Source organism: Glandiceps talaboti, chromosome 23 (genome assembly GCF_964340395.1).
Source record: "Glandiceps talaboti chromosome 23, keGlaTala1.1, whole genome shotgun sequence".
NCBI classification, from domain to species: domain Eukaryota; kingdom Metazoa; phylum Hemichordata; class Enteropneusta; family Spengelidae; genus Glandiceps; species Glandiceps talaboti.
In genome coordinates, this window is record NC_135571.1 from 14,272,240 (window position 1) to 14,285,303 (window position 13,064).

Consider the following 13,064-nt stretch of genomic DNA (forward strand, 5'->3'; position numbering starts at 1 on the left):
TCATATTATTAGTACTAGGTCAGCAGTGAATGGTTTGTGTATCTTTTCACTCCTATGTATATCACTAGATTCTGAGTGTATTTATTGTTTATACGTAACTACAGACTCTTGTGTTAACGTTTAATAACTCAATGCATTTACTTGACTATACAGGAGAGGGGGACACACACCTATGACCTGGTGTTAGTCGGCCATTCACTTGGTGCTGGCACTGCAGCTATACTAGCCATTTTACTGAAACCGGAATTTCCATCATTATATTGTTATGCATATTCACCCCCTGGTGGTCTGCTAAGGTAAGAACTAAGTAAATATATCATATTTACCACCTTGGGGTCTGCTAAGGTAAGAACTGAATAAAAATACCATATTTACCCCCTGAGGTCTGCTAATTAAGGTAAGAACTAAGTAAAAATACCATAGTGAGACTGACACACAATCCTAGCATGATATAACTTTGATTGAAACTTGGTTGACTACAGTAGAATGCTACACACTTTGCGGCTAAGACCAAATATATTAGCTTAATAACTTAAATTGGTATATCTGTCAGCATTGATTTCACTTGTTTGCATTTATACACTGATCTAGAGAGTCTTTATGTTATCTAATGTAAACATAAATAAAGCAGACTCCCTAGCTCACTGGCACAACTGAAAGTGGTATGTAATCAGTGGTCATCGACCTTTTTACTCAAGTGAGTACTGTTTCTGTCATAGTGTTTCAGGAAGTGCATCAAATTGTTGAAATCAATGACATTGTGCATGTACACCATTTGCAGACTTCATGTGGAGATATTAATTAAAATACCTTAAAATCTTTGTAATTTGTTATAGAAGACATTATAATTGGAATTATGTGATATTTCAATATGCACATCAAACACTTCCTATTTTGTTTCTTTTACGCGAATACACCTTCACTGGACAATCATGTCTTGACGTGCTCACGACTCAGTAAATTAAATTTAGCATAGTCGAAGAGTACGATCATATTTACTACACTGCAAACCGGAATACTAATTTCAAACTTAGTGTATCATGTACATGATGTTCAGTACGATAATATATGGTATTAGGAAATCCATAGCTACATAATTTCATGATTTTGTGTAATTTTCCATAGCCCACAATGGCATTTTCTGAATTCAACAGGGTGTGAACTTCTTGTCGGTTCAAGTTTTTCAAATTTCGACTTATAATTTTCAAATTTTGCATCCATTTAGTATAATAGGCAAAATTAGTATCGTTTTAGAATTAATACTCTATATTATTGTAATCTGTATTTGAGTATGATTTTATCTTCAAGTGTTCTTAGCCGTTGACAAAACTAACGATACTTAAACCAACACGCATCTCTAAAGTAGGCTTGAAATTACGAAAATAGGTCAGTAAATGTTATAAAAAGTACGAATTACAAGGGCACTTCATCCTAAAATCAAAACTACCAAAAATATTGGCTGATATATGTAAGATATAAGGTCCTAACACGACAAAATATCAAGGAGTGTAAATAATATACACACCAACTTTCCACTGTAACTCAACAGTGGACGTATGGATCGATATTCTTTTCACTGGAAATTGATACAATGTTACGACATGTTGGCTGGTCGGTCTCTAAAAATAACGGTGTCAAAAATCCAAAATGCAGCGCAGACATAAATAAAGAACTATTGCAAATATATTATACTATATTATCCAGTTTAGGCATCTCCTTGATTCATAAATATTAATACACTGGCACAATAATATAGGGCCTGTCGACATACATGTATATCTCATGCGGCAAGTACGAACAAAATCGTTGTAAACCAGACGGTAATATACTGCCTTATGAATATTCATTAGTCACTTGCCAAATTTGACCCCGTTGTTGACCTTTCATGCACAGTTGGTGCTTCATGGAATAGGAAACAAATAGGTACTGGTTCGTCCCGTAGTGTCAGTAATGTGATGCTGGTACTCCCTAATGTGATGTTTTTAGTGCAGTACTGTATGTTAATAACTTGTAATGTGACACCCGTAAATGTAATGTGATGCAGGTAAATGTAATGTGATGTTTTTATTGCAGTATGTCAGTTGTAGAGCATACCAAAGATTTCATTACGTCTGTAGTGGTTGGTAAAGATATTGTAATACGTATTGGATTAGCACAGATGGAGTATATGAGATCTGATTTGATATCATGTATTAAACGAAGTCAAGACCCTAAAGTAAGTCTTCCTATTGTTACATTTGATATAGCGTGGAAAGAGTTTCTATGGTAACCCCTCACTTTTTCCTTGATTTGAACTGAGAACAGGTTGGCAATTTTCTTGACCAAGGTACTGACGAGACTACAATTTTTTGCGGTTTTTACTTTTACCCGATTATGTAAAAAAAAGTTTAGGGTCGTCAGTGAAAAACTAGGTGGCAGTCAGGTAACCGGAACGAAACAATTTTTTTTTTAGGTCTAATAAATATTTTATACATTTGTTCAATTTTTGGCAATTGATTGAAATAAAAAATCCTTAAAAAATACCCCATTCTAATCCATATGGCTATTTTAAGATCACTTTTTTGTAAAGATAACAAAACAGTGTTAGGCCAAAAAAATTGTTTCTGGTCTAAAGTGGTGCGACGATGCAAAACATTTTTCTTTCTTTTTTTTGTAATTGTCAAACCTGTCACTAAATCTATTATTGCAGTTACTGTTCTTTTTATTTGGTATTTTACAGCAAGTGTGTATGTAGGGCAGATGTCATTTGCTTGTTCATGATTGGCTCTGCAGTTGTCTACACTGAAGTGGCAATTAATGTACAGAGGGTTATTTTTCAGTGTGTTGCCCCCTGGATCTGCAGATTGCATTGGCTGGAAAAAAAAAGGAGAAAAGATCAATGTAGGGGTATTTAAGTGATGCACACGCTGACCAGACACGGTTATTTTGTTCTTTTTTGGCCTTACAATAACTTTTCTTTACAGTGGCTGATTATTAGTGGTGGCTTGTTTTGTTGTTGTAATATCCGTGATGTTAACATGCAGCCATCCACTGGACAGGAAGACTTCTCTCCTTCACCAACTAGAGTTGATGTGGCAGCTCATCCTAGTGATTTGTCTATTTTACTTTCAACTCACGTACCACTTTATCCACCCGGTAAGATTATGCACATCGTCAGAAATCATCCAAACAATGTCGGGTAAGTAAGTTAAATGCAACTGAATTTCTTCTCCAAGATCTTTACTGATTGCAAAGTGTTTAATAAAGGCAATATGTATGAGGATTGGGTATTTATTTTGAATTTTGAATTTATAAAACAATTTTTATCATGACTTTCTACTTGCACAATCAATGTGAAACAACATATGCCAAGTCTGTGTTTGTAACTCAATAAATTGCAAAAAGATTAATAAATATGTAAAATGTTTGGTATTGTGTACGTACAATCACAAGTTTTAGCTTTTTACAATGTACTGAGTTACAAACACAGACTTAGTCAATGTTGTTCCACATTGATTTTTCAAGTAGGAAGCCAAGATAAAATTGTTGTATAAATTAAAAATCCAAAATAAATACCCAATCCTCATCAATATGATCACTTTAATAATGGCCATTGTCAGATACGGATTAAACTTTGGGAAAACTAAACTGTCTTGCAAAGCTACAGGAAAAGTTAATCCTGAACAAAAGGATGATCCTTATCCACCGATACGACAGTAGTAATCCAAATCTATGGAATTCAAATATTGGGGTTTAAGAGTTTATGTTGGCTAACTTTAACACGATGGTCAGATTTTGAACATGGTAAATATTAGTAAAATATTCAGAAAATCAATATGGAGTTGCTAAGATGGTTAGAATGTTTAGAAAACAAGTATGGAGTTGCTAAGATGGTCAGAATGTTTACAAAAGCTACAGGTACATGTATGTACTACATATAGTCATTTCAAATCTAGATTCCTAAAAGGTAACTTTATTACTGCTTTGGTCATGAAAAAACTGTTTACCATTCATTACTGTGTTATGTTGTTATGTTATGTTATGTTACATTATGTTATGTTATGTTATGTTATATTACATTATGTTATGTTATGTTATGTTATGTTATGTTACGATACATTATGTTATGTTATGTTATGTTATATTACATTATGTTATGTTACGATACATTATGTTATGTTATGTTATGTTATGTTATGTTATATTACGTTATGTTATGTTATGTTATTGTTTATGAAGGTGTCCTATGTGGACTTATTAGATTAAACAATGCGCAAATAAAATTTACAAACAAAAGAGCCACATCCAACCCTCTGGCTTATAGGACACAAAACATCAAATTAAATACATAAATGAATAAATAGCACCTATGTTTTAATTATAAATAAAGGTTTTCCTATGGTTAAAAAAGTTTCTGATTTGGTCGTGTAAAAAACTGTTTACTAAGTATTTCATGTTGACTACAATCATGTACAATAATTATCAAAGTAGCTACCAACAATGAAATCTACGTCATAGCAACACTTTCCATTTTAATAAGTTAAAGTATTATAGACTAATTTTGGTTGTATTTACTATTATTATATACATAGACCCTCATATTTCCAGGGTGTGACGTCAAAGTATAGTAATATGAAATCCATACATTATTATATACATAGACCCTCATATTCCCAGGGTGTGACGTCAAAGTATAGTAATATGAAATCCATACATTATTATATACATAGACCCTCATATTCCCAGGGTGTGACGTCAAAGTATAGTAATATGAAATCCATACATTTCATATTACTATACTTTGACGTCACACTATAGTAATATGGTCGGAACTACTTTGAATTATTTGTAAACATCATCAACCTGTACAGTTACATTGTTGTTTGAAAATATGGTTTCCTTGCTATTCATGGATTGCCGAAAATCAACCATCATCATCAGTGTAAACAGTGAACAAATACACCTCTTTTGGACACATCTATCGCCTTTCGTACAGCCACTAACGTACATAGACATGCTAACATCAACATCTTAAAAACTTCCAGTTGTGATAGTTGCGCAACGCAGTGAAATCATTGTCCGTTAAATTCAACTATTGATAGAATTTTGGAACGACTTTTGACAATGTGTTTTTCAAAATTTCACAATGTTTTCGACATTTTAAGTTTAACTTGGCCAGTGTTGATGTTTTTAGCGTATGACTCTGAGCCGAGTTCTATGCATAATGATAACCGATGTAGGCATCCATTCGTTAGTCAGTCTCTCAATATGTCTAATTTTTTCCAATGAAAGTGTCTATATTTTGTAAAAGAATTAATCACTGCTCTTGACAAACATCCCGTCGTTGGCAAAATGTTCCCTACCTGAAAGTCTGTGGTGTAATTTTATTGATCTCAACATATACGTTAGTAGTAGTAGCAACGGCAGCTGTCGTGGTGACTACATTCTGAAAACTGAATGAACGTAACAGCTGAGCGCTGTAGCCCCATCACTTCATAAAATTAATGTGCGCTCTGCCAAAGTTTGAGAATATTTTAGTTTAAAATTGTCATTATAATAGATAAAAATAGTTGGTCTATGTATATAATAAATAAATAATCTCCCGGTATTTCTCATTTGTGCTATGTCATCTCGGACTCATGATACCCCTATGTCTGTATCCCTCCGAGCCGATACGGCTGACTTGAGGGGAATCATTGTCCTCGATGACGTAGCACTCATTCGGAATACTGGGAGATTATATATAATTATTATGTGGATTTGTATGTACCATTACTGTTTGTCACAACAAACTTCTACATTCACGGTTTTTTTGTATATATTGATTTCTGGATATAAGGCTAGTGGCTACAGTACTCTGAATAAGTACAAATTTTATAGGTCTTTGATAAATTTTGAAACGAGCTATAATCTGTAAATTCTATCTAAAACGTCCCAAATGACCAATAAATGACCAATATGTCTCAAATATGGCTGAACACAGTGCACTGGTGTCTGTATGCGGAGTGTGAGTGTGTGCCTGCATTGGAGTCAATTCCTGGCCTTGTTTTGGCTCATTTATGCTCATTTATTGGTCGTTTGGGACATTTTAAATAGAATTTACAGATTATAGCTCATTTCAAAATTTATCAAAGACCAAATTTTATATATATTCTTTTCATAATTCTGAAATTTGAATTGTGTTTTTGTCCCGAAAGCTGCCTAACAAATCCAACTGTGTATCATGCATTATGGGTAGAGAATACATCATTTGATGAGGTACTTGTATCACCTGTTATGTTGAATGACCACCTACCATATAATGTACAGGATGCCCTAGAAAAGGTGAGAATTTTTACTTATCAGTGTTGTAAAAAGTGAGAACTTGCCAGTGTTGTAATATTTGATAACAGTCATCTACCATATAATGTACAGGATGCTCTAGAAAAGGTGAGAACTTGCCAGTGTTGTAAAAAGTGAGAACTTTCCTGTGTTGTAATATTTAATATGTTCAATCTTGTAATATCTGATACGATTGAGGTTTCCATTAAACTCTTCACCTTGTTCTGGCTCAGACAAAACCTTTTACAATTTAAAAAATGTTGATGATTATAAATTAGTCTCAAAGAAGTGGTCTTCTGAGACACAAGGTTGGACTATTGGTGTTCTATATTACTTATCTGTAATTCTATATTTTGACTTGTTCTACTCTCATAGTGTCTTCTGCATGCTGAGCAAGGTAAAGTAGCGCTGGAAATACATACAGAGGTATCAGAGTCATGCAGTGAAATATATATGAACCAACATAATTCTAATAATGTTGGACAAAATGATAATGATTGTGATGACACTTTGAGAAACGGCTACCAGGATCCGGACAGGAGAACTGTATCAACAATGAGTTGGGATTACCCTCATCCTGACGATAAGGAAGTGAATGAACACTTACGTAGACCTGATCAGTATGTTGATAGGCACTCAGGAAAACATAGCTCAGAAGTTAGTAATGATATGGAAAGTAGTTACAATGGAGACTGGCTTTCTAAAGCACCACTTGCCAGACCGGAAAGTTTATCGGAATCTAGCTCCATGTATTCTGTTGTCTCAGAATCCAGGAAGTCTTCAAGTTTCACAACCAGAAGTGGAAGGCCACACAGAACAGAGGGATATTGCTATTATGTGGACCCAGTGGACAGTCCAGAAGAAGCATACGGCAAAGCTTTTGCCGCTGGACCCTATAGTCGAAATCAAATAACTACACTAGCTACAATTGAAGGAACGCCCACTCACTTTGCAACAAGTGCAAGTCCTGTTCATACGCAAAGAGGACTGTCTTCAGGAACTGATCACGCTAATGATAGTGCCCAAACAGTGCAAAGTTCAGACTCAGGTGTTGTTACTACAGGAGAAGAGATACCTTTGACTGTCCTCAACCGACCTTTACCCGAGGGTTCCCCACCACCAAAACCTCCACGGCTTAGTCAAGCAAAGATGATCCAAGAAAACCCATCCAAAGGTAGGTTACAAATAAAGGATAAGAGATTCAACACAAATTTTAATGAATTATTAGAATGATGTCTTTATTTTAAGAAAATTTATAGACCTGTTCTACCTGTTTCTAAAAACTATCACAAAGATGACTTTTACTGAGATAACAGTCACAACTTTCTAAAAGTTTGAAAACTGCTTAGTCAGCCTATTTCACAATAATTTTACTTTTGCAGACATACTATACACAAGTTATTAAATAACATTTTGAATAAAATCCTAGAAAAGTAGTGAAATAAAGTCAAGTGAAATATAACCAAGTGAAAAAAAAATGACAGTATGTAATATTTGTTATAGATGTATTTTACAAACAAATAGCTCAAAGCTGTCAATATTTCATCCAATGAATGCAGTACAGTGACTACAGTCAATCATGTATGTATGACAATATTGTAAACAATATCACTGGCGTTTATGACAATATTGTAAACAATGTCAATGCCCTTTATGACAATTCTATAAGTTATTAAAAACTAGATTACAAACCAAATGTTAAGTTTCAGCCATCTCATTCCTTAACTAAATTTCTCTTTGACCAGGGTTGGACTTTAGACCAATGAAAATGTTGCAGCCATGTAATTAGCATATTAATAGAATGCAGACAGATGTATCTGTAGCTTTGACTGCATATACTTAGATTTATCCCAATCAGATTAGATCTTTATTACATGCATCAATAGAGTAATAAAATTTTGATTTGTGAGGAACATTTGCAAGTGAGGTTTATATTGTCCATTAAGACAAACACGAACACAAACACGAACACGAACACGAACAAGAACACAAACACGAACACGAACACGAACACGAACACGAACACGAACATGAACACGAACATGAACAAGAAAAAGGAGCACCCTTCTGAATTTTGATTTTAACAAGATGCTCAAATTTTGGCAATTTAACCAATTCAAAATCCTCATTTACACAGTCAAATTAATGTACATCCCCTCCCTCCCCCCCCCCCCTTCCTACATTCACTCAGGGTGTATGAAAATATTGCAGCCCAAATATGAACATTTGCACCTTCATCTCATGGCCTCCTCACGTAGGGTAGCATATCTGATCCTAATGTGCAAATGCCCATATTTGGACAGTAATCTAAACCAATGAAAATGTTTTAGCTGTTCATGAGAATCTTAATTGAATGATTGAATGCAGACACACAAGTTCAAAGATATTGGTTTTTGCCAGGCCAAGATCAAGGTAATATTTGATGAGTGTGAACCAGACTACAAGTACAATCATGTAATTGTGCCCACTGCTGCAAACTATAGGGTAGTTACTTATACACAGTTGTAATATAATTAAGATGTCTTATGTTGGCAAAATTTTCATTTGAAATAATTCACAGTTGATTCCAACACATTGTAATGAGGATTTGGTATGACAACAGGTAGGAATACCCAAGGAATTATGCAAATATGAGGTTAGACATGGGCCAATCATGTGGTGTGCATGTGATCAAAGAAAGGCTGTTGACCACTATCATGTGGATGTTTAATGTTACATGTACTCTTTTTTCAGAAACTATAATGTATGATTTTCCATCAATTAATCTGTCACTAGCTCTGTTCACACCTACCATTTTACTCCTCCTACTGTGACGTCAGTCAGCATATTTAGGTGGTTACAGTTATGTGGAAAGTTGACAGCACACAAGTTTAGCAAGTTTCCAGAAGACTTAAAAATAAGAATGGTTTCAAGACAATTCCGAAGTTTGTCTTTACAGTTCCTAGAACCATCTTAAGTCTTGTCTGATGTCGGAGTATAGTAGGGTATTATTTGTGGTAGTGTGAACAGTGCTATTATTGATTCATTCATTGATCTATACATATATGCCTGAAGACATGTTTTCATTGAATGTGTTTTTTATTTTATTTTTTGAAAATAGTTTGTTTGTTTTCAAAATGCTTTCCCATGCACAACAAAATGTTGATGTTTGTTTGTAGGTGTAATATTATGGGTTATGGACATCTAGTTTTTTTTGTAGTCGTAGAATTCACACAAACATAACATTTAAGACTGCTGCTAGAGTTTTTAGCTATTATTTATATTTTACAGTCAATTTCATTTTAATTGATTAAGAATTTTTTCCCATTTTTTTTATTCATTTTTGCTGCTATTTGTTTGTCGCTGCCTTTACATCAGTTGTTCATTTTTTAGAGGATATATATGACCCACTTTTACCACAACCTGGTAGGTCAAGTCAGCTATCATAGAATATAGTACCTCTCAATTTAGGCAGCCTAAAGTAATTGTCAAAAACTGTTACCATGGTGATGATTTACTGAAATCCCTCTCACCTTATTTCTATTTCTTCATCAACTGTTTGCATGTCACTTTCTTTCTTTTCACTCTGTTTGGTTGACTTTGAAAGCAAGATAGAATTATAACTAGCGTTGCTTTGAAAGCAAGAAAACATTACCGTGAAATTCAATCTATGTACAATTATTGCTATGGTTTGGGAAGGCCGATTACAGAAAGATAAAACTAGGGTAGATTGACAGAGACATTGTCCCATGATTTTAATGAGGAACCCTGGTGAAACACCAGGAAAACGCAGATAAATTTTAACTTTTCATATATACCGCCCTCAACGAAAACACTGGAAACATGCATAATCCTGTGATTAAACAACACCAAAATGTAATAAAAGTCATTGAGACCAGGCGTGAAACATGTCTTTGTAACACTGAAATTGTCAAAAATCACAAATCGGAAAGACTATACATGTATATCAGTCTCCAATTATCGTCCGGTTCTATTCACAAACAAATACTTCCTCTTCTTGTTCTAGGCATTTGATATCTGTCAGTTATTATTATTATTATCATCATTTTAATTCTTAAAGAAACTCACTACATTTGCATCTCAGCAGATTGTACAACAAACTAACAACTAAAAATGAAAGTTACAGTTGTTCGTAATCATACAATCGAATGTACTAGCTATCGTCTGGAGATGTATTCACCATCACTATCTATACATGCATTGTGCATTGAATCCAATTCTTCCTTACAATATTTGATCTACTTTTGCCACAATCAACAAATAGAACACTGTTTAAGATTTTAGGAGCAATTTCCTGGACCCACTGATATGGGAGGGGGGGGGGGGTCATTTAGTCATAGTATACGGTGTTCTAAGGTTTACTTTTCAGTAGACTGGTGATGGTAGATTACATAATTTATGCAAGACATGCATGTTAATTGATACATTTTCACATTCATATTCACACTGTGCCTTTGCATGGACAACAAACCATTTTTTGAATGGATCATATACAGTCATTTAAGTCACTACAATTTAAACACAGTTGAAGTCATACACCTCAACCTTAGATCACTTTAGGACAATATAATGTCCTCTTTACTTGCATGATAAGGTCCTGGAAAGAAACTGATTGCAGTAATTCAGCAATATTGAAATGAATGTGAACTTTGAACTCTGTATGTAAAATTTGGGTGACCTTTGAACTCTCTCTTTTTTTTAACTTTTCTTCAGATTTGCCACCAGTGTCTCCACTGCCAGTTTCTCCAGCTCCAACTCTTGGCAGGGGTTACACAGAATATCTACCCCTTCCCAGTGATCCTGACTTTGATGATAACATGCTTAGCCCTATACCCAAAGATGATGACGAAGTTGACGCCAAAGAAACAGACAGACTTACAGATAATGTAGATAATAGAAGGACTTTTGTTACGTCCACACCAAGTACAAAAAGAACACTTTCATTAGAAGAATATCAAAATCTTAAAGAAACTGAATGCTGACAGAGAATGTGGAGGAACTAAACAACAACGTATGGAACATGAATATTCATGAACTGCTGTTAGGTTTATTTGGGAGAGTCAACAACTAACTCAACATACAGACACAAGATGGAAATACCAACTGGATATTGTGGAAGGAAAGAACAAGAAACGCTCAATGGATATCCGCAGTTTCATTCATGAAGCGTTGAAACAACAGTCAGCTATCCACAGTTTCATTTGAATAGTATTAAAAAGAACACAATCAGCTATCTACAGGTTGAGGTGAAACAACACAGTCAGCTATCCAGAGATACGTTCGAGTAGCATTGAAACAACACAGTCAGCTATCAACAGATAGAGTTGAAACAACACAGTCAGCTATCCACAGATAGAATTGAAACAACACAGTCAGCTATCCACAGATAGAGTTGAAACAACACAGTCAGCTATCTGCAGATAGAGTTGAAACAACACAGTCAGCTATCCACAGATAGAGTTGAAACAACACAGTCAGCTATCTGCAGATAGAGTTGAAACAACACAGTCAGCTATCCACAGATAGAGTTGAAACAACACAGTCAGCTATCCACAGATAGAGTTGAAACAACACAGTCAGCTATCCACAGATAGAGTTGAAACAACACAGTCAGCTATCCAGAGATTCATTCGAGTAGCGTTGAAACAACACAGTCAGCTATCCACAGATAGAGTTGAAACAACACAGTCAGCTATCCACAGATAGAGTTGAAACAACACAGTCAGCTATCCACAGATAGAGTTGAAACAACACAGTCAGCTATCCACAGATAGAGTTGAAACAACACAGTCAGCTATCCAGAGATTCATTCGAGTAGCGTTGAAACAACACAGTCAGCTATCCACAGATAGAGTTGAAACAACACAGTCAGCTATCCACAGATAGAGTTGAAACAACACAGTCAGCTATCCACAGATAGAGTTGAAACAACACAATCAGCTATTCACAGATAGAGTTGAAACAACACAGTCAGCTATCCACAGATAGAGTTGAAACAACACAGTCAGCTATCCACAGATAGAGTTGAAACAACACAGTCAGCTATCCACAGATAGAGTTGAAACAACACAGTCAGCTATCCACAGATAGAGTTGAAACAACACAGTCAGCTATCCACAGATAGAGTTGAAACAACACAGTCAGCTATCTGCAGAACAGGAATGAGGACAAAATCAGAAGAATTCAAGTTTTAACAGACAGGCTTTGTATCAAGAGTTTAGTTCAGTGAAGATATTGAGTCAAAGTACAATGGACTCCTGCCTAATAGTTGTACAAAGTGGCATCAACTTTAATACTCACAACTTTCTCAAATATATATATATAGAGAGAGAGAGCCATACTATTTTCATCTCAGATTCTCCAAGGATAACATGGTTTTCAAAATTGTAAGTCACCTAACCCTTGCTGTATACAAACATCCATAGCAAACACACTCACACAGCATGTGTAGAGTTCATACTGTGCTATTTCAGTATACAAGGCCCTCTATGGTAATAGCATAGTTAGTCTGGCAAAGAAGCAACCCCCCCCCCCCCCCCCCCGTTATTGTGTTACAAGTCCAAACATGACTCTTTATGTTAACTACTATATGAAAGGCCCTTTATGTTAATGTACATTTTGTGAAAGGCCCCTTATGTTAACAACTATATGTACATTTTGTGAAAAGGCTCCTTATGTTAACAACTATATGTACATTTTGTGATAAGGCTCCTTATGTTAACTGATATTTCATATAGGAAAACTGAGCCAATTTATGATGGCAA

At 35.0% G+C, this 13,064-nt stretch overlaps 1 protein-coding gene across 1 annotated transcript in view; it reads left to right on the forward strand.

Annotated features, from left to right (window-relative positions):
* Window positions 1-7,533, forward strand: part of LOC144452784 (diacylglycerol lipase-alpha-like) — a 22,249-nt gene extending 14,716 nt beyond the window's left edge. The window contains exons 9-13 of the mRNA XM_078143938.1: window positions 154-296; window positions 2,074-2,215; window positions 2,964-3,178; window positions 6,177-6,303; window positions 6,676-7,533. Of these exons, the coding sequence (XP_078000064.1) occupies window positions 154-296; window positions 2,074-2,215; window positions 2,964-3,178; window positions 6,177-6,303; window positions 6,676-7,533 (1,485 nt within the window). The remainder of the gene's footprint in view (window positions 1-153; window positions 297-2,073; window positions 2,216-2,963; window positions 3,179-6,176; window positions 6,304-6,675) is intronic.
* Window positions 7,534-13,064: the final 5,531 nt, after the last annotated feature.